Source organism: Danio rerio, chromosome 1 (genome assembly GCF_052040795.2).
Source record: "Danio rerio strain M-AB ecotype USA chromosome 1, GRCz13ab, whole genome shotgun sequence".
Lineage (NCBI taxonomy): Eukaryota > Metazoa > Chordata > Actinopteri > Cypriniformes > Danionidae > Danio > Danio rerio.
Window position 1 is genome coordinate 34,488,136 of NC_141021.1, and position 27,940 is coordinate 34,516,075.

General features: G+C 36.1%; 3 protein-coding genes across 4 annotated transcripts in view; 2 read left to right on the top strand and 1 right to left on the bottom strand.

Annotated features, from left to right (window-relative positions):
• The window catches only part of nt5c2b (5'-nucleotidase, cytosolic IIb), a 49,552-nt gene extending 48,278 nt beyond the window's left edge, over window positions 1–1,274 (bottom strand). The window contains exon 1 of one of the 2 annotated variants that reach the window (XM_087235784.1): window positions 1,096–1,222. The gene's annotated coding sequence lies outside the window, so the exon portion shown is untranslated. 2 annotated transcript variants of the gene reach the window in all.
• LOC147846887 (uncharacterized) overlaps window positions 1–27,940 on the top strand; it is a 161,638-nt gene that overhangs the window by 11,916 nt on the left and 121,782 nt on the right. The gene's annotated exons all lie outside the window — the stretch shown is intronic.
• inab (internexin neuronal intermediate filament protein, alpha b) lies at window positions 10,269–13,524 on the top strand. The gene is given in 3 exon segments (NM_131032.2): window positions 10,269–11,329; window positions 12,482–12,606; window positions 12,797–13,524. Coding segments are annotated over 3 exon segments (1,416 nt in total). The 5' UTR covers window positions 10,269–10,291; the 3' UTR covers window positions 13,050–13,524.

Genomic DNA, 27,940 nt, shown 5'->3' on the forward strand with positions numbered 1-27,940 from the left:
TATATATATATATATAAGGTATAATAGTATAATGTAATATATAAGGTTTTGTTTTTACCCAGACATTTAAAATGTACATATTTTAGAGCAGTACTCACAATACCGTGATTCTGTGAAACCGTGATGTTTTTTATCCAAGGCTATCATACTGTCAGAATCTTGAAGATATTAATTTTAGAGCGAATATTCAAAGATGGTAAACAACAGAGGCAGTGTCAGTTGTGCCCATAAAAGTACCACATTATAATTAATCTGTTTTAGCTTTTTTTTTAAATTCTGCTTTACTACTTTATTGAATGTCAAAGTCTGAATGAGAAGATTTAAAACCAAATTCACCCCAACCCTTGAATGAAGAGATACATAAAAAGGAAAAAAACTCTTTTTTTTAAGCAAGTTGTTTAGATTGGCAAAATGTTCTGTCATGGGAGAAGTTCAAGGTTGAATGGTTTTGTTACCTTTGCTTTATACCTTTGCACAATATTTAAGCACAGCTGACTCACAAATAGAATAATTTACAAATGTTTTACCCAAATCGAGATTCAAATTTAAGTTGTGGCAAATCACCTTCTTGCAACATCTCACAGGAAGCAGCAGGACGACACTGAAGGCTAAAACTCGCTCATACAATACCTGAAACAGTTTGTTTCCTTGAGCTATTCATATGCCATTTTCGAGCCATAATAACAAAAAGTTAGAGCTCAAAAACAAGGACAAAGCCCAAGAGGACGTTATAAAGGCTAGCTGGTTGGCAGCATTTTCTTCGTGAACGGCTGAAACCGAACTAGACAATCAAGCAGATTACGCTTTTTTTGTGATGTATAAAGGATGTATTATCGTCAAGCATTCTTGATCCTCTATATCGAGGCTTATATTGTTTATTTACGCTCAACTAAAATGTATTTTTACTAACGTTAGAGTTTATTAAACCAGACTGAGCTCACAGCGCAACAATAAACATCACCGTGAGCTTCGCGCACAACATCAAACATCGCCGATTTTTTCACGTAAACAAAACAGTCGTAAAAAGAGAGTCAAACGCTCCAAAGAAACCATTGACATTAACAACTGTAAGTTCAACCCGATCCGCTCACTCACCTTCCGTGAAAAGCACAAAAGCTCAAGTGCACGAGCAGCGCTGTAAACCGCGGTGACTTCGGGAAATATCAATGAGACAGAATGCGATACAGTAGCTTTTCAAGTGAAGCTGCGAGTCTTTACTGTTATTGTGAATCAAAAGCTCGTCTTTTCATAACCGAGCTGTAAGCAGTTGTTGTGGGCAGGACTAGGCGGTGCTTGCGCTGCTACATCCAGAGGAGGAGGAGCAAAAACCTGTCATCACATCAGAGACGGTGAATGCGAAGGCGGGACAGTAGGCAGATCTCTTGAAGATGGTTGGCCTGCTGATGACTCGTTGTTAACAAGATTTATTTAAAACATGTTTACTATCAGTGTATGTCAAAATGTAAAAAAAATAGTTCAAATGATAGAACAGTTTTGCACAAACAATAACATTGTAAAAAAATGAATGAATGAATGAATGAATAAATAAATAAATAAATAAATAAATAAATAAATAAATAAATAAATAAATAAATAAATAAAAATAAGTCTGTCAGTCTAACAGAATTCTCTCTTAACAGTTCTCTGAGGAATGTTTGATTTGGCATTAATATGCGTGTTTTAAGTAAAATGTTCATTCATTCATTCATTCATTCATTCATTTATTTATTTACTTATTTACTTACTGATAATGTAGGCTACTTATTTGCAGAATTTAACAATGAGACAATAGGTTTGGATGTCTTGAAACTTTAAATGCTGTGGAAAAAATACATAAGCTGTGCGTATTTTACAGACTCACAGCTATGGATTAGATATTTTTGTTTTTAGACAGATGCTATCTAATATTTTTATAGCAATATTTGAAATATGAAAATATATTGGTGCCTTTTAACTTTTAAGATGAGAGCTTGTGAAATCGTCGTCCGTGGCATTTAAAATGCTGAAAACCCACTCTGTTTACATTGGTTTTTGTTTGAATGCTAGCATTAATTATTGTATGAACTTTAATTATTTATAAATTAACAGAACCTAGATTATTTTGTACTCGATGCATTCACTCTATTCAATTCAGTTTAATTCAATTTTATTTTTATAGTGCTTTTTGGTATATTTTTGGTACACTTTATACTTTTTTTGCACATTATTAATTCTGTGCTGGATTCTGAACAGCAGTTATTATTATTATTATTATTACTATTATTATTATTGTTGTTGTTGTTGTTGTTGTTGTTGTTATTAGCGTGGACAGAAAAGTAATCATTCCATTGTACAGGGAAACTGCTCCTTATTGTGGATATTACAATTAACACTTTGAATCTTGAATCTTTCACAGTAATTATTGTCCCACAGCAGCTTTACAAATAGTGCACATTACTGTATATTACAATGAAAATCAGAAAAATAAGTTAGGGTGTTTAGGTGCTATCGCTAATTTGCGATCTAACAATAGAAATCCTGGTAACACTTTACAACACAGTAAAATATTAACATAAATTACAACAAGAAATAGAATCATGACAACTCTGTCATCATTTACTCATTCTGCTTGTCAAAGATCTGTTTGCGTTTATGTTCTTATGTTGAACACAAATAAGTTTTTTTTATTATTATTATTTAACCTGTAACCATTGACTTATACACAAAAACTTTGTTGTTTTTTGTTGCTTGATAAACTGCTTATTTAAAATAAGCTGAAACAATTTTTGAGAATTAATTGGGACAACTTTGATTGCCTTAAGTCTACCTAAATGTAATAATCTACCTTATTGATTGCCTTATCAAGCCTTATCTGTATTGTTAACTTAATTTGTGTTAGGACAACATGAAAGAATTGTGTAAAACCCTGCATTTTTTAATTTATTTTTTTCAGCGGAATATTAGTTTTTCTTGTAATGGATGTCAATGGTTACAGGTTTTCAGCATTATTCAAAATATCTTCCTTTTTATGAAAAATTTAACTCATAAAGGTTTGGAACTACCTTATAGGGTGAATAAATAGTGAGTGTACATTTTCATTGTGTGTGTGTATGTGAACTATCCCTTAAATAATCTAGCAGGCCTACAACCTTTGCATTTATAGTGTATTAAAAGATGAAATGAACAGGAACTAGGATTAATGCCGCAGAAGCATTTTTTTCATTGTTGTCCATTTTATCTAGAATTTGTCTTAACAGATGAATCTTTTCTATAATGTTTTGCAGGCATTTAATATATAATACTTTCTTAATGTTTAGATGAATATTCTGAGATCAATGATCATGGATCAATGAAGTAGGTCCTCTATCTGCATATTTATAATTTAGCTGACAGTTTTAACTAAAGACACAAACATGTGTCATATCATGTGATGCAGCCTAAGACTGTTGTGGTTGCTCATGGGTTCCGTTATTATCTTAACCCTGTAAAAGTTTCTATTGCATTATGATTACAGTGCTCAACATAAATGAGTAAGTTTAAATCTTGTAGTATGTTTTTTTTTTTTTTTTTTTTTTTTTAGCAATAATTAATTTGAATTTAAATGTATTATTTTCTATTCCTGAAGATGTTAGGTGACCAAACTCTCATTTTGATGAATATAACTGTTTAATAAAACTGTTTTGTTTAAACGCACCTAAGCTAGTGCTAATACTGTATTTACAGAGAAATTAACATAATTAGAAATTTTCTAAAGGGGTGTAATATTGCTGAGCACTGTATATACAGTGCATGCGGAGGGTATTCATAGTGCTTCACTTGTTACATTTTTTTATGTTAAACCCTTTTTCCAAAATGGATTAAATTGATTTATTTCCTCATAATTCTACACACAATACCCTGTCATGACAACATGAAAAAGATTTTTAAAATTTTTGCAAATTTGTTTAAAATTAAAGAGCCCATATTATGGGTTTTTGAAAATTCCCCTCCATGTAGTGTGTAACACAGCTCTAAGTGAAGTGAAGTATCCAGCTAAGGCTTAAATCTGTAAGAATACAGTGTTTAAAACTGTTGATTCATCTATAAAAGAGTCGATTCATAGTGCTTCAAACGAGTCGCCTTGATACCGACTCATTAGGTGTTTCGCCATGACGTACGAACGAAACAAAGTTTTTCACGTGCACGCGCAAACCCGGGAGATTTCAAACCTGAGGCCCCGCCCTCTGACGCAGTAACCCAGACACACACACACACCCACAAACACACGCACACAAACATGCCGGTCGATTGAAGTCACATTGCAGATGGATATATTGAGTCTCTACCCAAAGATGAAACCTCAGCATTATAGCCAAGCAGTTGGAAACTACTGGAAACTTCTGGAAGCTACATGCTACAAAGAATACTTCATCTGCGTTTGTTAAAGGAAGGATCAGTAACTTACTGATGGACATCAGGATGGGTTTCTTCCATTTCTCAAGTGTAAGTACGTGCGGTTAAAGTTGTTGCCTCGTTGACTCTAGCTTGCAAATGTATTTAGTTGTGATTTGTTACTTGTAACCGAGTGTACTGTATCAGGTTAACTGGCTATATTCTCTTATCGCGTGCAAAGTCACGTTAAAAACGCGACGCGTGCTGCTTTGTTTATGGAGCTCCGTGGTAACGTTAGAGGTGTGCATACCCGCGGCTGTCCCCGCGCCAGATTTCTACGGCGCGGGAATAAATTTCCGAATAAATCGCCGGAGCGGTCGGTAACGGGTTTGATTTGGGACGGGAGCGGGCTGCCTGAGAAAGAGAAAGATGTGTCTGCTTGGTGCTTGTGTGTTAGTGCGCACGCGCGCGTATGAGAGAGAGAGAGAGAGAGAGAGAGCGAGCGAGCGAGCGAGCGAGAGCTTTATGCTTGGTGCTGTGTGTGTGTTTATACAGATTTTCGGTTTTGTTCTCCCCCGCTCTTTAGCGGGATCGGGCGCGGCGGGCAGAATACGGGGCGGGTTCTAAGGCTAAAACCTGGCGGGTGCGGGCGGAAGCGGGAGCGTTCTCGTCCGGAGGTGTGTGTGTGTGTTTGTGTGTGTGTGGCAGCTAAAATCCACGCCTACACTATCTAGCGTGTATGAACTGTGATTACTTTTTAAATTGCTGATTAGCTATTGGCCATTTCACTCTCTGACTGAAGGCAGTCGACCAATCGCGACAGACTGTCATCGGTCCAATCAGCGCAGATTAGCTTCGCGCTAAGGAGGGGTTTGGGAACAAATGAATCACTGAACGATTCATACAGGAGTCGCTGGGATAATTAGGTAAAAATAAATGCAGATTATAAGACCATGAAAGTGTTTTTTGACCTTGCATGCATATTAGACTGTTGTTGGAGACCCTTACAACCAAGATATGACCCTATTTCATGTATAATATGGGCTCTTTAAAAAACTGAAAAATCATTTGCATTAGTATTTAAAGCCTTTGCTCAATACTTTGTTGATGCACCTTTGGCAGCAATTAAAGCCTCAAGTCTTTTTGAATATGATGCTACAAGCTTGGCACACCTGGTCTTTGAAAATTTTTGCCCATTCCTCTTTGCAGTACCTCTCAAGCTCTATCAGGTTGGATGGGAAGCGATGGTGTTCTGCCATTTTCGGATCTCTCCAGAGATGTTCAATAGGGTTTAAGTCTGGGCTCTGGCTGGGCCACTCAAGGACATTCACTGAATTGTTGTTAGGCCACTCCATTGATATTTTGGTGGTGTGCTTTGGGTCATTGTCCTGCTGGAAGATGAACCGTTACCCCAGTCTGAGGTCATGATCAGACTGAAGCAGGTTTTCATTTAGGTTGTCTCTGTACATTACTGCATTCATCTTTCCCTCAATCCTGACTAGTCTTCCAGTTCCTGCTGGTGAAAAACATCCCCACAGCATGATGCTGCCACTACCATGCTTCACTTTAGGGATAGAACTCGCCTGGTGATGAGCGGTGCCTGGATTTCTCCAAACGTAACGCCTGGCATTCACTCCAAAGAGTTAAATTTTAGTCTCATTGGACCTAAAAATTTTGTTTCTTGTGGTCTGAGAGTCCTTCAGATGCCTTTTGGCAAATTCTAGGAGGGGAGGGCCTTTTGTCTGGCCACTCTACCATACAGGCCTGATTGGTGGATTGCTGCACAGACGGTTGTCCTTCTGTAAAAGGTTCTCCTCTCTTTACAGAACAACACTGGAGCTAGAGGGACCATCAGGTTATTGATCACCTCCCTGACTAAGGCTCTTCTACCCCGATCACTCAGCTTAGGTGGCCAACCAGCTCTAAGAAGAGTCCTGGTGGTTCCAAATATCTTCCACTTACAGATGATGGGGACCACTGTGCTCATCAGCAGATATTTTTCTGTAATCTTCCCCAGCCTTGTGCTTTGAGAAAATCCTGTCTCGGAGGTCTACAGACAATTCCTTTGTCTTCATGCTTGGTTTGTGCTTTGACATGCACTGTCAGCCAGGCCCGGATTGGCTAATCGGGAGGACCAGGAGAATTTCCGGTGGGCCGGTCCGGTTTTTGGCCGCGAGGGCCGGTGTCCCAAGCTCCAGAATCTGTTGCTCTCAGCAGTCACACTTTTTAAATTAATTAATTCATTTATTTACTTGACCACAGTTCTTATTCATTATTTTACCGCAGCCTTGCTCTTTTTATCTATTTTTCCCAGCCTGCAGGTTAATGATGATATAACTTAGATGAGTCTACTATTATTGTACAGCTGTTGTGGTCCAGTGGTTAGCACTTTAGGTTATGACGCTGCAGACTGGGGTTTGATCCTCACCTAAGTAATTTATTTTTTTCATTTTTATTGTTAAGACATATTATACTGTTAGGGTTGTTGAACATTTGAAGTTCTAAAGCAGCTGTTCTCTCAAAAAAAAAAGACATGATAGTGTAATTAGAAACTGAATTGGAAATTACCTTATTTTAATATAGTCAGTCATGAACTGAGGTGGGCCGGTCTGAGGCTTGAAAATCCAGGGCTGAAAAGGAGTCCCACTCCGGCCCTGCTGTCAACACTGGGACCTTAGACAGATGTTTGCCTTTTCAAATCAAGTCCAATCAACTGAATTTGACACAGGTGAACTCCAATTAAGCTGCTGAAACATCTCAAGAAGGATCAGTGAAAACAGAATTACCTGAGCTCAATTTAGAGCTTCACAGCAAAGGCAGTGAATACTTATGTACATGAGATTTTTAGGCTTTTTATTTATTTATTTATTTATTATAAATTTGAGACAATTTAATAAAATATTTGTTCACATTGTCATTATAGGTTATTGTGTGTAGAATTTTAAGGAAATAAATTAATTTAATTGATTTTAGAATAAGGAAGTAACATTAAAGCCAGAATTCTGACCAGAAGCAGGAAATCAGAGCACATCACACCTGTCCTCAGGTCTCTACACTGGCTGCCAGTCACATTTAGAATAGATTTTAAAGTATTATTACTGGTCTTTAAATCATTAAATGGCCTAGGACCTCAATACATTACAGATATGCTCACTGAATACAATGCTACGTCCGTCAGATCGCACTATTATGTTTTTTCGTTTTCTTTTTTATTCTTTTATAACCTATTTTAACACATTTTAAATTGTTTTTATCTGTTTTTAATCATTTTTATTGTCTGCATTTTATGTCCTAAACGTGTCTTTTTTATTCCTGTTTATGTAAAGCACTTTGAATTGCCACTGTGTATGAAATGTGCTATATAAATAAACTTGCCTTGCCTTGCCTTGCCTTAAAAATGCGGAAAAAAAGTGAAGCGATATGAAAACTTTCCGGATGCACGGTAACAATTTTAGGGGATATTTAGAGAAAAAAAAATCGTTTAGCTTCTAGACATTTTAATATGAGATATTTTAGACTTCATGAAATCATCTAAACTGCCCCATCATACTCTACTGTGAATCCATACCCTTATGAAAATAAGTGTACTTCAAGTAAATTTTTAAAAAATATATTTATTAGTACTGCCCATTGTAGTTTATTTTATTAGATTAGCTCCAGATATGGCTTCAATACTGACTAATCTAATGTATATGCAGAAATACAATATTGTAAAGCATTCTATAGAAAATTATAATTTAAAAGAGAGATTTGTGACAGAGGTACTCTGAGCACTGTAGAAATGCTGAGCACTGTAAATCTACTTTTTAATTGTATTATTTTATAGATTTACATAAAACAGAAAAATAAACAACAACAGTAAAAAAAATAATAAAAAGAGAAATATCTCTAAAACTACTCTTTTCTTCAGCTCATCCCACAGGCTTTCAATTTGGTTGAGATCTGGAGATGGATAGGCCATGTGAGGATCTTGATTTTGTGTCTTGATTTTGTTGATTTTGTGTTTACTGTAGATTTTACCACATGTATTAGATTAGTATTGTGCTGAAAGACCCAGCGATGACCCATCTTCAGCGTTCTGGCATCAGGTTTTGATTAAAAAAAATGTCCAGGTGATGCCTTACACCCTAACAAGGTTCTTTGGAAGAGAAACAGACCCACAACATCACAGATCCTCTACCATACTTCACATAGTGATAAAAGTTAGTTTGTCTGTTTGTTTTTGCATGCACATCTTTTGTTTTTTACAAGACCCACTTAACTTAGTCCCATCTTACCAAAGCACACGGTTCTACAAACTCCAGTTGTTTATGTTTGCCTACCTCTTAAACAGCTTGTTGGCTTGTAGATAGCATCTGATGGTTGTCATGGAGACTTTTTTAGAATGTGTTGCACGAACCAAAATTGGATATGTGTTTACTTTGAAAAATAAATAAATAAAATAAATAAATAAATAAAATTAAAATTAAATTAAATAAATTAAATAAATTAAATAAATTAAATTAAATAAAATTAAATTAAAATTAAATTAATTAAATACAATTAAATAAGTTAAAGTAAAATTAATCAGTAAAATCATGAGGAACACATTTTATAATGTTTGCTGTATTGTCTGCATTGAAATACAAGTCTTTTTTTATATGATATGATAATTATATTATCATATCAAATTATATTACAAAAAAAAAGCTGCCCCAATAACACTAAACTAATAACATTCAACAAGGCAATGCATGAATAGTTTGCCAAACTTCTCATTGTTTGTTACAATAGATTGATTGCTTCAGTTGTTAAATCGCTTTGGATAAAATCAGATGCTAAATGTTGTCTCTATGCTTTCAATCTGCCAACAGATGGCAGCCTTGGATAACTACTCGTAGACGAAAGACAACCTCTTTTGTGTCGCCCAAAGACTTGAAACTTTTTAGTAGGTTCCAGTTTAATCAATTATTATGTTTTTATATTCACAATATACAAAATATATTTATTGGTAAAAATCTAACTTTTTCAACAACGTTGAGACTGAAAAAGGTTAAGCCATAGTTTTATTAGTCTTGAATTTTTGTTTGGTGTGAAACAAACAAAAGTAAACGATTACTTCTATAAAAACTGAACATATAAGTAATAAATAACTGTACGGTTGTAAAATTGCTTTAAATAAAGTACACAAAGTTTGCTTCATGTTTTTAAAATATATTTACCTACAAGTCAAACAAATTTATTGCGTAAACTATTACTTTACATTTTTACAGAGAAAAAGACATTCCCAGAATCATGTGCAACACCCATTGCACCACTGATTAAAGTTGAACTCAATGATCTCGTCGTTGAATTAGGAATGAATGCAGCCAGGGGCCTAGGCAAAATTAGTTTTAATGCTAGCCCATTTTCTGACTGTTAATGCCCCCATGGCTCCTCAACATTACATAATGCATTATTATTATTATTATTATTGTTATTATTAATATTATTATTATATTTATATATATAATATAATATAATATAATATAATATCCTTATCTTTGGATTTATCACAATGTTATAATATTGTTGGGTGTGTTTTGGATAGATGTCATTTTTTAGAGATTAAGTAATATATAGGTATTCTTCAGATGTGCCATGAGTGTGATTAACGTAGGTATTTTGCTGACATCAGCACTGCGCCAAAATGGACAGTTCCATCCGCCCGCTGCTATCGAGTTTCCAGCCTGAAGGATTGTGTGAACATCCTCAATAGACAGAAATCATTATTTGCCCCTTTAAAGTTAAAATAACCCATAGATCAGCTTATTCGTCACATTTCTTTGGGCTCTGTCCACCTAAAACATCTGCAGTGAGGAAGGTTGATGCGAGGAGAAGCGTGGCTAAATTATTGATTGGGACGGTCCTGCTATAAAAGGAGACGCCGCCGGAGTTCTGCTCCTTATCGTCAAACGCCAAGATGAGCTACGGATCCGACATCTACTCTGCCTCTTCCTACCGGAAGATCTTCGGAGATTCCACCCGTTTCTCAGCCTCTCCATCCCGGCTGAGCAGCTCCCGGAGCGGGTTTAAATCCCAGTCTGTGAACCGCCCCAACATCCCAGGCTCCTATAAGCGCTCCACCCGATCTGGCTTCCCGTCTTCTTCTCTGAATCTGGACAGCTTCGATTTCACCCAGAGTACCGTGCTTAACAATGAGTTTAAAATCATCCGCACCAATGAGAAGGAGCAGATGCAAGGGCTCAACGACCGTTTCGCGATGTTCATTGAGAAAGTTCGCAATCTGGAGCAGCACAATAAAGTGCTGGAAACCGAACTCGTGACTCTGCGCCAGCGCCAGACAGAACCGTCCCGTCTGGCCGAACTTTACCAGCAGGAGATCCGCGAGCTGCGCTCCCAACTCGAGGAACTCAACGCCGAGAAGAACCAGATGATGTTCGAGCGCGACAGTATCGAGGAAGACCTACAGAAACTTCACGAGAAGTTTGAGGAAGAGATGAGAATGCGCGAGGAGGCCGAGCAAACCCTGAGAGCTTTCAAGAAGGACGTGGACAACGCCTCCATGGTGCGTCTAGACCTGGAGAAAAAGGTCGAATCCCTTCTGGATGAAATCAACTTTTTAAGGAAGGTGCACGAGGAGGAGGTGGCCGAGCTCATGAACATGATCCAGGCTAGCCAGGTGTCCGTGGAGATGGAAATGGCCAAACCCGACCTCACCTCCGCCCTAAAGGATATTCGCGGCCAGTATGAAGCAATGGCGAGCAAGAACTTGCAGTCGGCTGAAGAGTGGTACAAGTCCAAGTTCGCCGACCTTAGCGAACAGGCCAACAAGAGCAACGAGGTCATTCGCGCTAGCAGGGAAGAGCTCAACGAGTTCAGGAGGCAGCTGCAGTCCAAGACCATCGAGATCGAGAGTCTGAGGGGTACAAATGAATCTCTTGAAAGGCAGATTCATGAGATGGAGGACAGGCACAACGCCGAGATCATGGGCTACCAGGTTGGTTTTCCTGTTTTCATTTCGCACTTGTTCAACAGAGTTAAAGGATGATGTCATGTCAGTAGAGAATTTCTCTGTTTTATTTCTTTCATTAAAAATTGTGAACATGTTTTCTTAAAACAATCATTTGATATAATTGTATCCCCAGTTATATCATTAGGTAATCACCGGTAGATACTTGCGCTCCAGTTATTCAGACAGCAGACAAAAGGTGTCTGTGAAATGGGCGTGACCGCACTGACTAAATGTTACTGCTTCTCTGTCCATGGTGCTAAAACTAAGCTACTTCAAACTAAATCTAAGTTTAAAAAAGAGACATTTATAATTAAACCATTAATTTTTTGCAGACATTTGTTAACCCTAAAACGTAATCCAAATTTCATGCAAAATAATAAAAAAGAAGTAAATCAATAAATTAAAACAGGAAATTTCCAGATACTGAATACTATGCATCCTGCCCTTTTGCTTACAGATTTTATTGTATTTTATTTTATTTTATTTTATTTTATTTTTTTAAGTGCAAACAGTTACTTAGACAAAGCTGAATTACCACCTGGATATTTTGTAAAATGTTGTCACAACCTAACCTTTCCTAAATATAATTGTTATTATAAAATATTTATAAAAAAGTGTTGTTAAAAGAATAAATAAATAAATAAATAAACAAAAAACAAACAAACAAACATGCAAATAAATAAATAAATAAATAAATAAAATTAATTAAAGGTACATTACTGTTATTTCTTTCTTTCTTGCATGTATTGTCTTAAATTAAAGCCTATTAATTTTCTAATGTACAATTAAAATCTCATTTTTTATAGTGGATATGTATATATATATATATATATATATATATATATATATATATTTTTTTTTTTTTTTGATTATCTAAATATTTATGAATAAAATATGAAATAGAAAGAAAAAGAGAGAGATAGATAGATAGGGAGAGAGAGAGAAAGAGAGAGAGAGGAAGAAGAAGAAAGAATTGTTCATGTTTTTTGAGCAACTCAAAACAATCTCTCTTTTTTATTGCTGCAAAAATCCTTTGGAAAATGGGTTATTTCAGCCTTAATGGAAACACCTTCATCATTTAACCAAATATCCCAATTTATATGCAGCAGCTTTAATTAGAATTATCACATCATCTAGGATTCCATTGGAGAGCTGGAGAATGATCTGAGGACCACTAAGAGTGAGATGGCCCGTCATCTTAGGGAGTATCAAGACTTGCTGAATGTCAAGATGGCGCTTGACATAGAAATAGCTGCTTACAGGTAATAAACCATCACTGTTATTGAAATATAAGGTGTTTGCTGTATTTTTATGATGTAACACCTGTGACCTAAATGAAAATCAGTATTTTTCTTAATGACTTCTCATAAACAAATATCTTGCACCGTTCACTTTAACACCTTCTCCCTTACCGCCTTCTCTTTGTTTACCGTCTGTTATTGTCCATCTCAGGAAGCTGTTGGAAGGGGAGGAGACGCGTATCAGCACTGGGATCACCTACCCCACCCCTGCCTCAGTGTCCAGCTACAGCTACCAGTCCCGCCTGTACAGCAGCACCAGCATGAGCTCAAAGAAGGAGGTCAAGGATGATGACGACAAACAGCAGAGCGGCAAACCCGGCAAAGGCTCCTCCCAGTCTGACGACTCCAAGAAGAATGACAAGATCGACTCCGGAGACCTGAACTCCACCAACCAGAAAAACTAAAAGTCTCACCCCTTATTACTTTCTTCCTCTTCTCCCTCTGCCTTCTCCATTACCCCTTTCCTTTCTCCAAGCAATCTCTCTCCACAAAAGGGGGTCTCAGAGAGGAATCTAGGTGTATTTCAATTTATTCTCTACTCAATAAACCTCCCACTCAGTCACAGGGCAGCAGTCCCATTGTAGCAAATCACTTGCAACTCAGTGCACCCCAGGTGTCACAGTCTTGGATGCACATAATCAATTTCCAGGTGCTCTCGGAATCATATCACCACTGTTTATCTGCACTATAATGGGCTTCTCTTGGCACATTGTTAAGGAAATATATCTATATGTGAAGGTAGCTTTTTGTGCTGCAATCTTTCCAAAATCCAGCATAAAGGTTGACTTGCAATAATTCTGTCTGTGTCACAATGTAAACTATAAGCAACGGCAAAGCATTTATTCACAGCAAAACATAAAATAAAATCTATATAAAATACTTAGATGTTTTGTCTGGTTTCTTGTCGAAATATTTAAAAATACTTAAATCAAGCATTTTTTTCTGGACAAATACAAATTATTTACTTGCTTTCAAGATCATAATATGTTATTATATATATATATATTTTTCCTTAAATTAAGCTAAATAATCTGTCAATTGGGTAAGTAAAATAATTTGAAGACAAGATTATTTTGCTTATCACACTGCAAAATATACTGCTTGCTATTAGAAAAATTAAAAACTCACTTAATTTAGATTTATTATTTTATTTTAATTTATCAGAACACAAGATAATAGTTTTTGCTCCTGGAAAATGCTTCTTGATTACAAAAACCTAGATGTTTTAACCTGAAACAAGACAAAACCTCTAAGAAATATTATTATTATTAATTGATTATTTTTATTGTTTGCAGTGTCATTATTGTTGTCAGGGAGTATTTATGTATCAAAAATGCTTCTGATTCCTAATCCCAGTTAACCATATAAGGCATTCCTGCCAATCAATCAGTCAATGAATCAATCAAACAGTTAATCAATCATTCAATCTATCAGTCAATCAACCAATCAATCAGTTTCTAACCTCGATCCAAATTCCTCTCCAAGACTACTCTCCATCTCATTCGAAACATTTTTTTTTCTAACCCAACCCTCTTGCCTTTTAAAAACGACAAAGATTTGAGCCTACATAGCAAGTCCTCACTGCATGAGGTATATCTGCTGTTTGCATGGTGACTGTATGTGGGTCCTGTAAGAGTTTACTTTCATAGTGGTGTGCCTGCCATTCCTCTCAGTTCTTCAGGCTGTAGTTTGTCTACCAGCCAATTGGCAAGACTGGGAGTAAGAATGTTACACAATACTGCTGAAGCCTTTCACATGCTGCTAAATGCTTGAGATCAATAAAAATTCTGACAAATACCGTCAGTCAAGTCAGGGCACTTAAATGTAAACAGCATCTCATTCATATCAGCTGTCAGAGTTAAAGGGAAGAGGAGGAGTTATTGGAGAAATAGGGGAAGAGGTTTCATGAAAGCTGCGTAAATAAAAAGAAAATAGGAGTTTGGGAGAGAAAGGGTCGTCTGAGCCAGTTCAATTTGACCTCGTTTCTGAGTTTTGTTTTTTTGTTTTCATAATTGTCAGCCCAATCTCACAAGCAAACATATGTATTGTCATAAAAGTAGATAATTCCAAACTCAAAACGATTTTAAAAGGAGGCGTTCTGCCAAACTCCACCCCTAAAATAAACTGTTATTAGGAGATAAGCTAATTATATTAAAATGTGGAAATGAGATCGTACAAATTTATACAAATTAGCCACTAAATCAATAAGTTACAAATTTCTATGAGATTGCAGTGGAATTGCTTGAATTTGGGTGGATAATACAGATATTCTGAGTTTGTTAGGAAAAGTAATTGTATTTAAATGTTAGAGAACGCATCAACATTTCAACTTTATTCTTGTATACTTGTGGATTCTTGAAGCACATTGACAGTATGGAAACGCGGTCACTAACACAACTATCATATTGCATCTTAAACACCTCAACTTTGTACTTGAATCAAGTTCTCTTCACACAGTGTACTCTCATACAAAGAAGCCACCGTAACGGTGACCTTCCATTAAGCATAGATCAACAACTTAAATATCCATCCTTATACAGTAAATGCTAGTAAAAAAAGCACCTCTGCTACACTGCCAGGTTTTGAAACCACTTGCCTCTTGCCTCCATGTCATGGCTTTGTTAAGCCTGACTTGCAGCACTGTTTCAAATGATAGTTTGAAGGGTTTGATATTGTTGGTCTTAAAGGAACGCTCCACATTGAATGAGGTTAGACCGTTAGCATCTTGGTCAAAAATGACCAAAGCATTTTCCTATTTAAACTCTTCTGTAGTCTCATCATGTTTCTAGTCTGATATGGCATTACCAATTTTTGCCGTCAAACTGTGGCTGCAGAAGGTGTCTGAAAATTGTCTGAAAATCTGCTACAGATTATAAATAGGTTATAAATATATAAAAAGTTATAAATAGGAAAATTGTCTACTGCAAACTCTGATTATTTTTTGTGCAATATGCTATTGAATCTGATTCAATGATCTATGCTAAGCAAAAAGTTTTAAAAGTGGAGTGTTTCTTTAATTCACCGTATAAGATTCACGTAATGGGAATCAAAGTAAATTTATTTCCTTCTCAGTCTGAATTAATTTTTTCTGATAAACACTGTGACATTGGCATGCTTAGCTGTAAGAGAATATCAGGCAAATCTCAAATGTTGTCTTTCCATTTTCACAGATGCTCAGTTAACAAAACATGGTAACTCTGTCAAGGAAATCTATCTGAATCTGAATGTTTCGACTTTTTTTGAGGGTTGCAGAAAGCAAAGGGAGACTGTCAAACCTGCACTGCCAAACTTTTGTAATGCATGTGCGATCAACATTGCTCCATAAAAAGCCAACCCACTTTTACACCAATGCAGTCCATCTAAAAATGCTACTATTAATGTATGAATGCTGTAGGTTTGGAAAATGCCTTAAGCCACCAGCAGCATTCTGAGTTTGGCTGGGTGTGCTTTAACCTGTTATTTCTGCTGAGAATGTGACCTTGTTTTGCTAGCTAGTGTGTAGGGGCCACTGTGTGTTGGATGACTGGAATCTGTAGGAGCTGAATGTAGTCGATGTAACTTCTGTTTAGTCATTATCTTACTGCTGTATGGCACATGACCAATAAAGACTTGACATTATGAAGCCCACCTTAATGTGTTTGTCCTTGTTAAATTTAATGATCCAATCACTGTTACAATAGTGCAAACACACCTTTAAAAATACAAGTTTTATATTTTATGTGCATGAAACTTTTATACTCGCCACAAACTTTCTTTAAAGCATGAAAAAGCATTTAGACGAATCAAATGTTCTTCACACTAATAAATGAATGTCTTGTTTAGGAATTGCATGTTCTTTTTGTGGTAGCAAAAATAGTTTTGCTAAGACATCACTGCTGAGAATCTCTTTTGGAACTTTACTTAAAAGAGTGTTGAGTTATTATTATTTTTCCAATCATTACAACTATTCATTCACTCTTACAGTTCAACTCCAGACATAGTATAATATATAAATATAATAATTCAAGAATTTGTGATTTAATGTTTCTCAGTTTTCTAATAACTATGGTCAGATACTTGAAACTTGGCAGTATGCTTATTTGGCACATGGTGAGGTATTAATAGATCCAATTCTTTAACTCTTTTGACCCTGAAGTGTGGTTTTTAATAGTTATTAAATTTGACTTTGGAGCTAAATTACACTCTAATGTCTAAGGATTATACCTATTCTTTTAAAATGATGAGGCATGTTAACAACCTCAAGGCTGATGATTAATGAACTTGTGATGGAAAACTTGTTAATTCAGGTGTTCAGAGAACCTACAGAGAGTAAAATAAGTATTGAGCACATCAGGTTTTTTCCCTGGTAATATATTTTTTAGCAGCTGATGAAATGAATTCACCCAGATTTTGCTAAAATTCTATACAGTCAAAACATACAAACAAACACCTCAAGCTTTAAGATGCTTCTGTATGGAAACTGAAGTTATGTGGTTCTTCTTTGAACTCTTTGATCTTTAGTTTTATTTTTCTGTTGGATTCAGGTCAGGTTATTAGTGATTGCTGTCTGGGCTTCCCATGACTTTTACAACTCCCTTTCTGCAAGTTCTTTCCCTATGTCATTTAATTTTATTACACATATCCTGATTTCTGAACTAAATAATTTAGTTTTCCTTGTATGCATAGATTACTTTGGTTGGTACTGACAACTGTTGAGCAATTCAAGTCAACAGCACATTAAGAAATATGTTTTTTTTTTTTAGAAACATGTGTTCAACACTTATTTTACCTGCTGTGTAGTAATATTTCGAAGATTTCATTTTTTTTTCTTAAGATTTTGCATCATTTAAAACATTAAACAAATATTGGGTGACATGGTGGCTCAGTAGCACTGTCACCTCATAGCTAGAAGGTAACTGGTTTGAGTCCTGGCTGGGTCAGTTGGCATTTCTGTGTATAGTTTGCATGTTCTCTCTGTGGATTTCCTCCGGGTGCTCTAGTTTCCCCCAGAGTCCAAACACATGTGCTATAGGTGAACTGAATAAACTAAATTGGCCGGAGAGTGTATGTGTGTGATTGAGGGTGTATTGATGTTTCCTAGTGATGGGTCGCAGCTGAAAGGGTATCCGCTGCTTAAAGCATATAGTATGCTAAATAAGTTGGCGGTTCATTCTGCTGTGGCAACCTCTGATGAATAAAGGGACTAAGCTGAAGGAAAATTAAATGAAGTGAAATGAAATGAAAGCAAACATTCCATTTTCAAACATTGATAATAAAAGGGGGAAAATATCAGTAACCATGAACAAATATATATGGAAGAATGATTGCTTTTCTGGTAGGTGCAGATTTCGAGGTTGGTCAAGAATTTTTATTAAAGTTAATTATATCTGTTTTGCCATATTTTTTATTTTAAATATTGATTACTTTGTTTATTGATTTCATTCATTGCTTATATTCATTCATTCATTCATTCATTCATTTTCTTGTCGGCTTAGTCCCTTTATTAATCCGGGGTCGCCACAGCGGAATGAACCGCCAACTTATCCAGCAAGTTTTTATGCAGCAGATGCCCTTCCAGCCGCAATCTCTGGGAAAAATTGCTTATATTATTTGAAATAATGAAACAGACAATATCTCTGGATGTAGAGTCACAGCACAGCTTGAATTACACCTTCAACTTTGTACCTGTTGTGATCCAGCAACCCCGAGATCTATCATGTTCTAGTTTATGTGAGTCTTTAGGGATCTGGAGTGAAGGGGAGAAGGACATTCTTGCTCCGTTGAGGACTTGTTCTCCGAAATTAAAATACAATGGACAAAATGTAGGGAATTCTTCGTAAATCCTAATTATAATAAGGTGGTGGGCAAAATAATTATATATAATTTGATTTCACAAGATACACATGATCCAGCTGCATTTCTGCTGTGTGTGAACACATACAACCTTCATCTTTTTCAGTGTTCCACATGGAGTGGTAAAACACTCATGAATGTACCTCTGCGGTGTTCACTCATGAGAGCTGTGTAGGCTTTAACATGTGCTGCAGCTCTTCAAAGATTTATATCCCTGCAATGCTGCCAACAAGCCATGGTCTTCCTATTGTGACAAATGTGCACTGAGACCCACCTCACACACACACCCCAGGCCTAAAGAGAGACTTTATTTAGTTCATTTTCATTGACATTCCTCATGCCATGACTAACTGTACAAGTGTGCCTGTATACACTGACAGTATAAATTGTATAAAATATAAAACTCTTAAGTGTATTCACCTTTTTTTGTGACTTCTGTGTTTTAATGATGGATTGCACTTCTGGCTTCATTCATTCATTTATTCATTCATTTTCTTTTCGGCTTAGTCCCTTTATTAATCCTGGGTCGCCACAGCGGAATGAACCACCAATTTTTCCAGCATGTTTTTACACAGTGGATGCCCTTCCAGCCGCAACCCATCCCTGGGAAAACCTCTGGTTTGGGAAAGAACGGAAATAAATAATTTGAAATAATATCTCTTCACAAGTTTCTCTACAAATAATTCATTTGTATAGGGAGATTTGAACGAGATCTATGATATTCTTTGTCCTTGTTATGAATATATTGTAATAGTTGATGTTTTATCATCACATTTCAGGATATCTGTGGTCTAAGTTATACCTTGGACTACAAACCAGTCATAACAGCAGATAACCAGGCGTAACAGTACAGGACATTTTTGGTAACTGGGAATTAAACAGCATTTTTACAGCTTAAAATATAAGCTTTCCATTAAAGCATGGTTTGTTAGGATATTTTGGACAATATTTGGATGCGATACAACTAGAGTATTTGAAATTATGGAATCTGAGGGTTTCAAAAAATATAAGTATTGAGAAAATCACCTTTAAAGTTATACAATTTAAATGAAGCAATTTAATATAGGAATTAGAACAACTGGAGATTTTGGAGTTATTTATCATCACTGAAAGTAACTTTTGACTTTTAATAAGCTTACTTTATTAATTGTTCACTCATTCATTCATTTTACTTTCAGCTTAGTCTCTTTATTAATCTGGGGTCACCACAGTGGAATGAACCGCCAACTTATCCAGCATATATTTTAAGCAACAGATGCCCTCTAGCTGCAACCCATCTCTGGAAAACACCTACACATTCATACACATACGGCTAATTTAGCTTATTCTATTCAAAACAGTTTTTTTTTTCTTTTTCATTTTTTCTTTTATTGGGATGGATGTAAACTGTAAATACAAATAGTGTTGAAAGTGTTATCCACACTTCAGACTTCAGCAATCCTGTAGAAACCATATCTGACAAGAGCCACAAGGCATTGCAAGAGAAAAGAGAATTTAGAGGCACATCCAATAAGTTGGTGTTTGTGAGAATGCACTTGTATACTGTGTGCAAAATCTATCTATCTATCTATCTATCTATCTATCTATCTATCTATCTATCTATCTATCTATCTATCTATCTATCTATCTATCTATCTATCTATCTATCTATCTATCTATCTATCTATCTCTCTGTCTGTCTGTCTGTCTGTCTGTCTGTCTGTCTGTCTGTCTCTGTCTGTCTGTCTGTCTGTCTCTGTCTGTCTGTCTGTCTGTCTGTCTGTCTGTCTGTCTATCTATCTATCTATCTATCTATCTATCTATCTATCTATCATCTGTCTGTCTGTCTGTCTGTCTGTTTGTCTGTCTGTCTATCTTTGTCTGTCTGTCTGTCTATCTGTCTGTCTGTCTATATCTTTAAATCAGTGCACTTCAGAACACTATGATTTAGACACCACTATAGTGAATTATAAGACAGGCACGTCCAAACCTGGAGGGCCGGTGTCCTGCAAAGTTTAGTTCTGACCCCAATCAGACACATCTGGGCTAGCTAATCAAGCTCTTACTAGGCTTTCTAGAAACATCCTTGCAGAGGTGTTGAGGCAAGTTGGAGCTAAAATCTGCAGGACACTGGCCCTCAAGGACTGACTTTGGTCACCCCTGATATAAGGAACTAGTCAAAATGTTTGTGTTGAGTAGTTCAGCACACAGGTGTCTCTCATTAGCACTCTTATCCCTAACAAATTATAAATTACAAATGAATGCAAACATCAATTAAACTAAGTTGTCAACCTTTATAATTAGTTGTTAATTAACAAAAGGATGTGTTAATGTCAATTTAAAGGAGACTATATTATTTACTTACATATACAATTTGTAAAGCTGTGAATTGTGCAGTTGGTGTTTTTTTCAGTCCATCCTCAATCCAACCACTTTCTACTCTTCACCATTCTGTATCCCAACATAAACATTTTGTTTATAGTATATGTGTATATAGGTCTACAGTATGATGCAAAACATTCAGGCAACTAGAAATCTATTTCAACCAAGCCACACTGATAAAACAAAAAAATCATAAATTAGAAGTTTAGCATATTTTTTGCATGTTTTTTTCATTTTTCTCCATTTATTTATGCTTTTGAATTATTTATGGGACTTGATCTTTCTTCTAACAACTTCTAACCTTAAAACGTTCGAAAAAGTTTTTTAACAACATTTTTAATATCTTAAAGTTATACATTGTCTGGGTTGGTTTTGTATATTACAGCACAAAACCTTGTAAACTGCCAGTACATTTTTGGTTATTTTACACATTAATTTCTCCCTATATTATTTCTTATACACATTGTATTGTTTCAAACTGCTAGAAAGACACATGCATCTCTCTCTTTGTTCTTGTGCTATTAGCTGTGACAGATATGATCAAGTAAATGATGAGAAATTTCATTTATGAGTGTTTTCTCCTTTTAATAATGACATAATTGAAATGATTTGGGTGAACTATCTCTTTAACACAATCAAACATGATTATGCACACACAGGTGCTGTTGAATTATTCATGTTTTCTCCTGGTGTGTTTTGAGCAGGTCAGTGACTGGCTGAGGCAACAGAGGGATAATCTCACCTCAAAGTGTCCTCCTCCTGACCTTCTCATCCTCTTCCACGTAGCCAAAAAATTTGAATGGATTTTTTTTATTCTGTGAATAGGGTAAAGTGTTGAGATTTTATTATTATATTTTGCACAGTGCCAATCGTATCTTGTGGATACTGATAAGGTGACGCCATTTAAATCAAATTACTGCCTTTGGCGAAATAAGTAACTATCATTGTGATAAGACACAATCTGAAACATCTGTCTTTAACAGATAACAGTCAGAAAGAGACAATCAATGTGTTTAATACCAATACGATGATGCAGAAAGTCACAGAAGAGCACAGTCACCTGTCTGCAAAGTGTTAACTGGCCCACTGCAGCAGCTGTTGCCGTGGATACTGTTGCCAGGCCCCAACCCACTGTGCCCTTGCCGCACTGAGAGATACTTGAGGGAAGCCACACACACATGCACACACTCTTCAGAAGCCCATCCTCCAGACGGTGAGTCATAGACAGAAAATGGATTTAAAAGGAGACAGATGAAAGAACAGCCTGAAGTTCTGAACAAAAAAAGTCTTTCAATTGTCCATAATAAAGAATAATGCTTCCAACAATCTGCTCCATGATGTCCACATCTGAAACTGTGATTGAGAGTGATTATTCAGATCTTAAAAATAAGGAGAGGGAAAAAGATGGGTTTTATAAGCCAAGTCAGTGCAGATATCACCATACTACACAAGCTGACTGATCACATTGATTATTGCAAAAAGTTTTAAATGGCAAGATTTCTAAAATATTGTGGTAAAACGAGGCATTATTATAAATTAATAAATTTTAGAATATCTTTTTATCACCCTATTATTCATGAAACATTGTGAAGAACCAGACTTTTTAAGAAAATTATTTGATATATTAGTACATTAGTAAAACAAACAAAACAAAAAAAAAAACTTTAGAAAATAGATCTGCCCACTTTATATCAAGTGACCTCATTTACTACTTACTCACATTTAAATGAAAAATATGCAGTTATTTTGTACATGGATGTTTAACATTACTTTTATTTTACATGTGATCAGCATGTAATTACATTTAATTTATTTCTGCAAATACATCTTTGCTTACATTGTTGACTCATCCCCCACGCTGCACCTTTAAATCTACCCATACCACCAAACTTGTCCCATAATACCACCAGATGTATGGTGCAATACAATATCAACACATTAAGTACATTAAACTTATTTTTTTATGTGTGTACATGTTCAGTGCTCAGCATAAATGAGTACACCCTTCACAAATATCCATTTTAAATTATTTTTTAAACCTTTAAAGCATTAGATTTGTGCATGTACAATAGACTAGGCTAACATGGAGCTAATTTAATAATAATAATAATATTAATAATAATAATAATAATAATAATAATAATAATAATAATAATAATAACAATAATAATAATAATAATAATAAACGGTTAAAAATGAGTAGCCGAAATCTGTATGTTAAGGGAAAAACATAAAATGTAAAAAAGAGGGGGAAAATATATGAAAAATGTATTAAAAAATCATATTTTCTATTTTTAATGTTAGGTGACAAAAACATTATTTTAATAAATAAATATGTTTAATAGATTGTTTTTTTCAAACGTACCAAAATGTATGACCTGTAAAGTTAGGACACTGACAACGGAGGTCAGGATCCATGTGCAGTTCTTTAGTAATAGGAGTAGTCAGACAGGCCATGGTCAAAACAGGAGCACAAAAGTAATCCAAAACACGTGGTCAGAGTACAGGCAAATGATCAGGTTAGGCGACAAAGAATCAAAATGGTTAAACAAAGGGTCACACTTTATTTTGATGATCTGTTTGTTAAAATATGTTACATTGCATCTACATGCCAATTAGTTCTCATTAGATTATTAGTAGACTGTTAGGTTGGGGTTAGGGTTAGGGTAAGTTGACATGTACATGGAAAGTTTATTATAGTCAGTTAAATGTCTGTTGAAGGAGCAGAATCAATATTAAGCAGACAGTCTACTAATACTTAAATGGAACCTCAAAATAAAGTGTTACCAAACAAAGCAAGGATCAAGATACAAGACAAGACAAACAAAGAAAGAACACTTTGTAATGTCACACAGTAAAACAAGACCCAGCAATGTGTGTTGCAAAGAGAGGTGTCTTTACAGTCCAGATAATGATTTACTGATGAGCTTTAGCTGTGTGTCTGTGTCTGTGTCTGTGTCATCATCAGTGATCCGGAACAGGTGTGTGTAAACAGGGAAAATGGGGATTTGTAGTTCTTTTGGTGGCAGATTTGTAGGTCTCCAGCAATCTGTATGGACTAGATTGCTGGTGGTTGTGACATGACCTATATTCACTGAGAAATAAAATATTCATTTTGAAATTGGTGTGTACTCATTTATGCTGAGCACTGTACAGTATATGTGTATGTATAACTGTTTTTGGCTGTGATGTTGCCTTAATCCTAAAAGCCATTTATTATGAAGTGGATAGGGCTGCTATTAATACACATAAAACACATTTTTGTTGCTATTAATATACAATACATAAAACAATATTTTTAGTAAGTGAAAGCATACAAATGGAGAAAACAGCTCAGTCATCAAATACAGCTAGATTAGATGATGTTTCCATTTGGATTATAAATAAACTAGACCCCAAGATGCAGCTGAACTGAGTTCTCATCAGCATTAGAAACCCGCTGGGCTTTCCTGAGGGAAATCACCAGATACTGTGTAATGACACAGTATAGAGTCCACCATGAGTCATCAGCTTATGGGAGTCCTGGGGAAAGAGAGGGAATGAGAACCCTTCAACTGAAATATCTGACATGTGCAAAAACACTGGGAGATTTTAAAAGACACAAAGCTTGTTCAGTGATAGTGGGAGTAACAAAGGAGATGTGATCGTGCCTGTTTTGTGCTTTGCGATGAGTGTTTTCTTTTCTTTTTTTGTTTGTGTGTGTCTGTGTGTGTGGAGGTGAAAGAAAATAGGCTAAAAATAGCACCGACACGAAGAGCGAGACAGACATAGCGATTATGTTCTCTGTGTACAGTGAGACACTGCCACTAGTCTATTTGATGCCTCACAAAACACTCTAGACTATCAACAAATACACCCAAATTTTCAAGTGACATATTCAAGACTTGCCTATTTTTTTATTTGTATTTATTACTCAGGGTAATGTTTTCACATGGGTCATTATTAATAATTATTATAAATTCTATAATAAAAATGATGAATTTTTTTTTAAAAAGATCATGGATGATTTTTATCAATATACTAATTATTTAGACTAAATTTAAGGGTGGGTTGAGGTATAAAGGATGGATCAACAATGGTAAACTACATAAACTAAATACAGATGTAAATGTACATTTTAAAGATTAAATAAAAAGTACAAACATGTAAAAAGATGGAAAACACTTTAGTTCAAGTCACAATTCATGTAGTCAACTACTGGCGTATTACCTACCTATTATTAAGATTTAGTGTTCATTAGTAGTTATTAAATATAATCTTATTCTGCATCCCCAATCCTACCCAAAACCTAAAACCCAAATTCTACCTTACTATTAGTAAACAGCTAATAAGAAGTTTATTAAACTAGTAGTGTTAATGGTTTCATTATGTAAATTGGGACCTAAACTAAGTGCTAAAGTTCTAAAAGTACTTTAGTGCTAAGTACTAAAGTGCTACCAAAACATGGAAGTGCTTTTCTATTTATTTATTTATTTATTTATTTATTTGTTTGTTTGTTTGTTTGTTTATTTATTTATTTAACAATTTGAACAAATTGTTGGTTGTAGATCCAAAAGAGGTACTGGACAAATGCTGGGCTTTGTACTAATTTAAATGTAAGCACTAGTAACTAAGACTATTTAATGCAAAAGTGGGACTGAAATTTAATCTGGCATTAACTCTATGAACATTTTCTTCCAGCAGAAACTGTACTCTACATGCATCTGTGATTCTAGAGAGATTTTAAGCTTTGTTCTCTCTTTCTCTCTTCAAATGATTCTAGCTTTGTGTTGTGTTTAAACAAGCCAGTTAAGCCATTTTAATAATAGCTTTCAAAGGTGCATCTATTCAGAGGAGGCTCATTATTTTGTCTGCAGTGGCACCAGACAACAATCGTTTCCTCTGAGACCTTTCCTCAAATGCACTCCAGCTGATGGTTTGCTTTAATGTGAGCATTCTACAGAAAATGTGCTCATGACAGATGGCTTCCATATCTCCAGGCGGCATATATTTAAAGCTATAAGGAGAGATTTTGCACCTTTACTTATGTCGATAACATCTTACAGGCAGGTGACAAAACTTAACTGAACCAGAGAACAGCTAAATTATCACTTTTATAAAACACCAGTGAGTGTAAAAAGGGAAGCGTTCATAGTCTCAGACTGCTGACAGTTACCCTATCTGACAGCTCGCACTGCAACAGCAGGAGTCATTCTATGCTGTCCTGAATAATTGTGTCTAAAACCTAAGGGAGCTGTTGTCCTGCCTCACTGTCCAGTAAGTCAATGACTTTACACATTGCATTTCAGTCTGGGGGCAATGGTAAAAGAAACTGCTTTCGTACAAGGCATCATCACATGTCATCTGTAATTATCCAGAAGCATTTAAATATAATTTTAGAGAATAAAATAAACCCTTGTTTACTAGTATTACTATTATTTTTTTAATGGGAAAATAAGTTTATCTATATTGGACAATGATACATTTTATATACACCAAAGCACTTTAATTTTTAGGTTTTTTAGAGTCAAGATTAAAAACAAAGATACTCTGTGCAAGCAGAGTAACTGGGCAATCAAAAAGGCATGAACATTAACAAGCAAGTGTCAGGACAGGCAGCAAACAGTCAAAGTAGCCATGCAGTGGTTGGGAGCAGGCAAAAAAAAACCTATCCAAAACAAAAGTATAGTCCAAGAGTTGGGGAAGGCAGAAATAGAAATGAGTCCTATTTGTAGTGAAGACCAGACAATGAGTGAATGGTAATGGGGTGCGTATATCTAAGGCTGTGCTAATTGAGGAATAGTAATCAGGTTTGGGTAAACTCAGAACTCAGGTGTATCCATGACAGAACTCCCCTCTATACAGACTGCTACTAAAGGCCATAAAATGTGACGTCGTGGGGACCTGCCTTGGCTATGCGGTTTTGGACACTGGGGGTACTTAGATTGGAACTCCATCAGGAGATTGGGATCAAGAATTTCACTCACGGGTCATACCCTTGATCTCTCCTTGGGTCTGTATCCTTTCCAGCTACCACATACTCTAATCTACCACAACGACATCTGGAATTCAGGATTTCCATTTCTATGCTGTTCCATCTTCCACAATCATGGACCAGGCTCTGCGAAAACAGGATTAACAGGTGACTGAAAAGCTATGAGGAATGAAACCTGAAATATTGGGTGAATTTGCTAGTGTGCAAGAAGTCTGAGTTTACGAGTGATGAGAATGACTTGGCAGATGATCGAGAAGGGGCCAATGAATCTGCGAGACAGCTTCTTGCAGGGAAGTATCAGGCAAAGAGCCATACTGTCAGGCCTGGATGATAAGCTGGAGTGAGAGCTCTCTGGGCATTTGCCTAGATGGTGTGACTCTTTCAGAACCAATAATGGGATGATGGAATATCCGAATGATCCACAGACGAGGAGAACAGAGGTGCTTGATAGCCGAGCATGTACTGGAATGGAGTGAGTTCTGTGGAAGATTGGCGAAGGGTGTTTTGTTCATGTGCTCGGCCCACGAATCGGTTTCAGGACTTTTGGTGGCCGTGGTAGACAGTGTGGAGACACTGGCTCCTGGATTTTTCTTTCAGTTTGTCCACTGTTCTTTGAAAGATAACAAGAAGCTTATTGTCACACCTAGGACCAAAAAAGATGGCTCTCCAGATTTAGAAAATTAACTGGGGACCTCAGTGGTTGACCAATATTTCTGCTGTTTTAATGGCTAGGTAGACCTTTCGGGGGTACTAGACAACAGGCTTTGATAAATCAGCCTACTGCCAAAGATCTGTGACAAAGCTGACTCCTAGGTGTGACCAGGGATGCCGAGGAGTAGGGAGAAGATGGAGCTTGCCAAAAGGTAAATGACGAGGTGTTTTGGATATTGCACATTCCTGGCATCACCTCACCTACCGTCTGATGTTGGTGGCCGTTCCAGGTCACCTTAAGGAATTTTTTTAGCAGTGAGAAGGTTTGATTGGTCCCAGGATGATCAGTGCCCAGGAAAGTGTATGTGGAGTAGATAATAGGTTTATGTTGACTGCAGGAAATGTAGAAATGATTGGGTGGACTCCTTGGCTAAGCTGGATCAGACTTACCTGCATTTATGATCTCCTCCAGGCTTC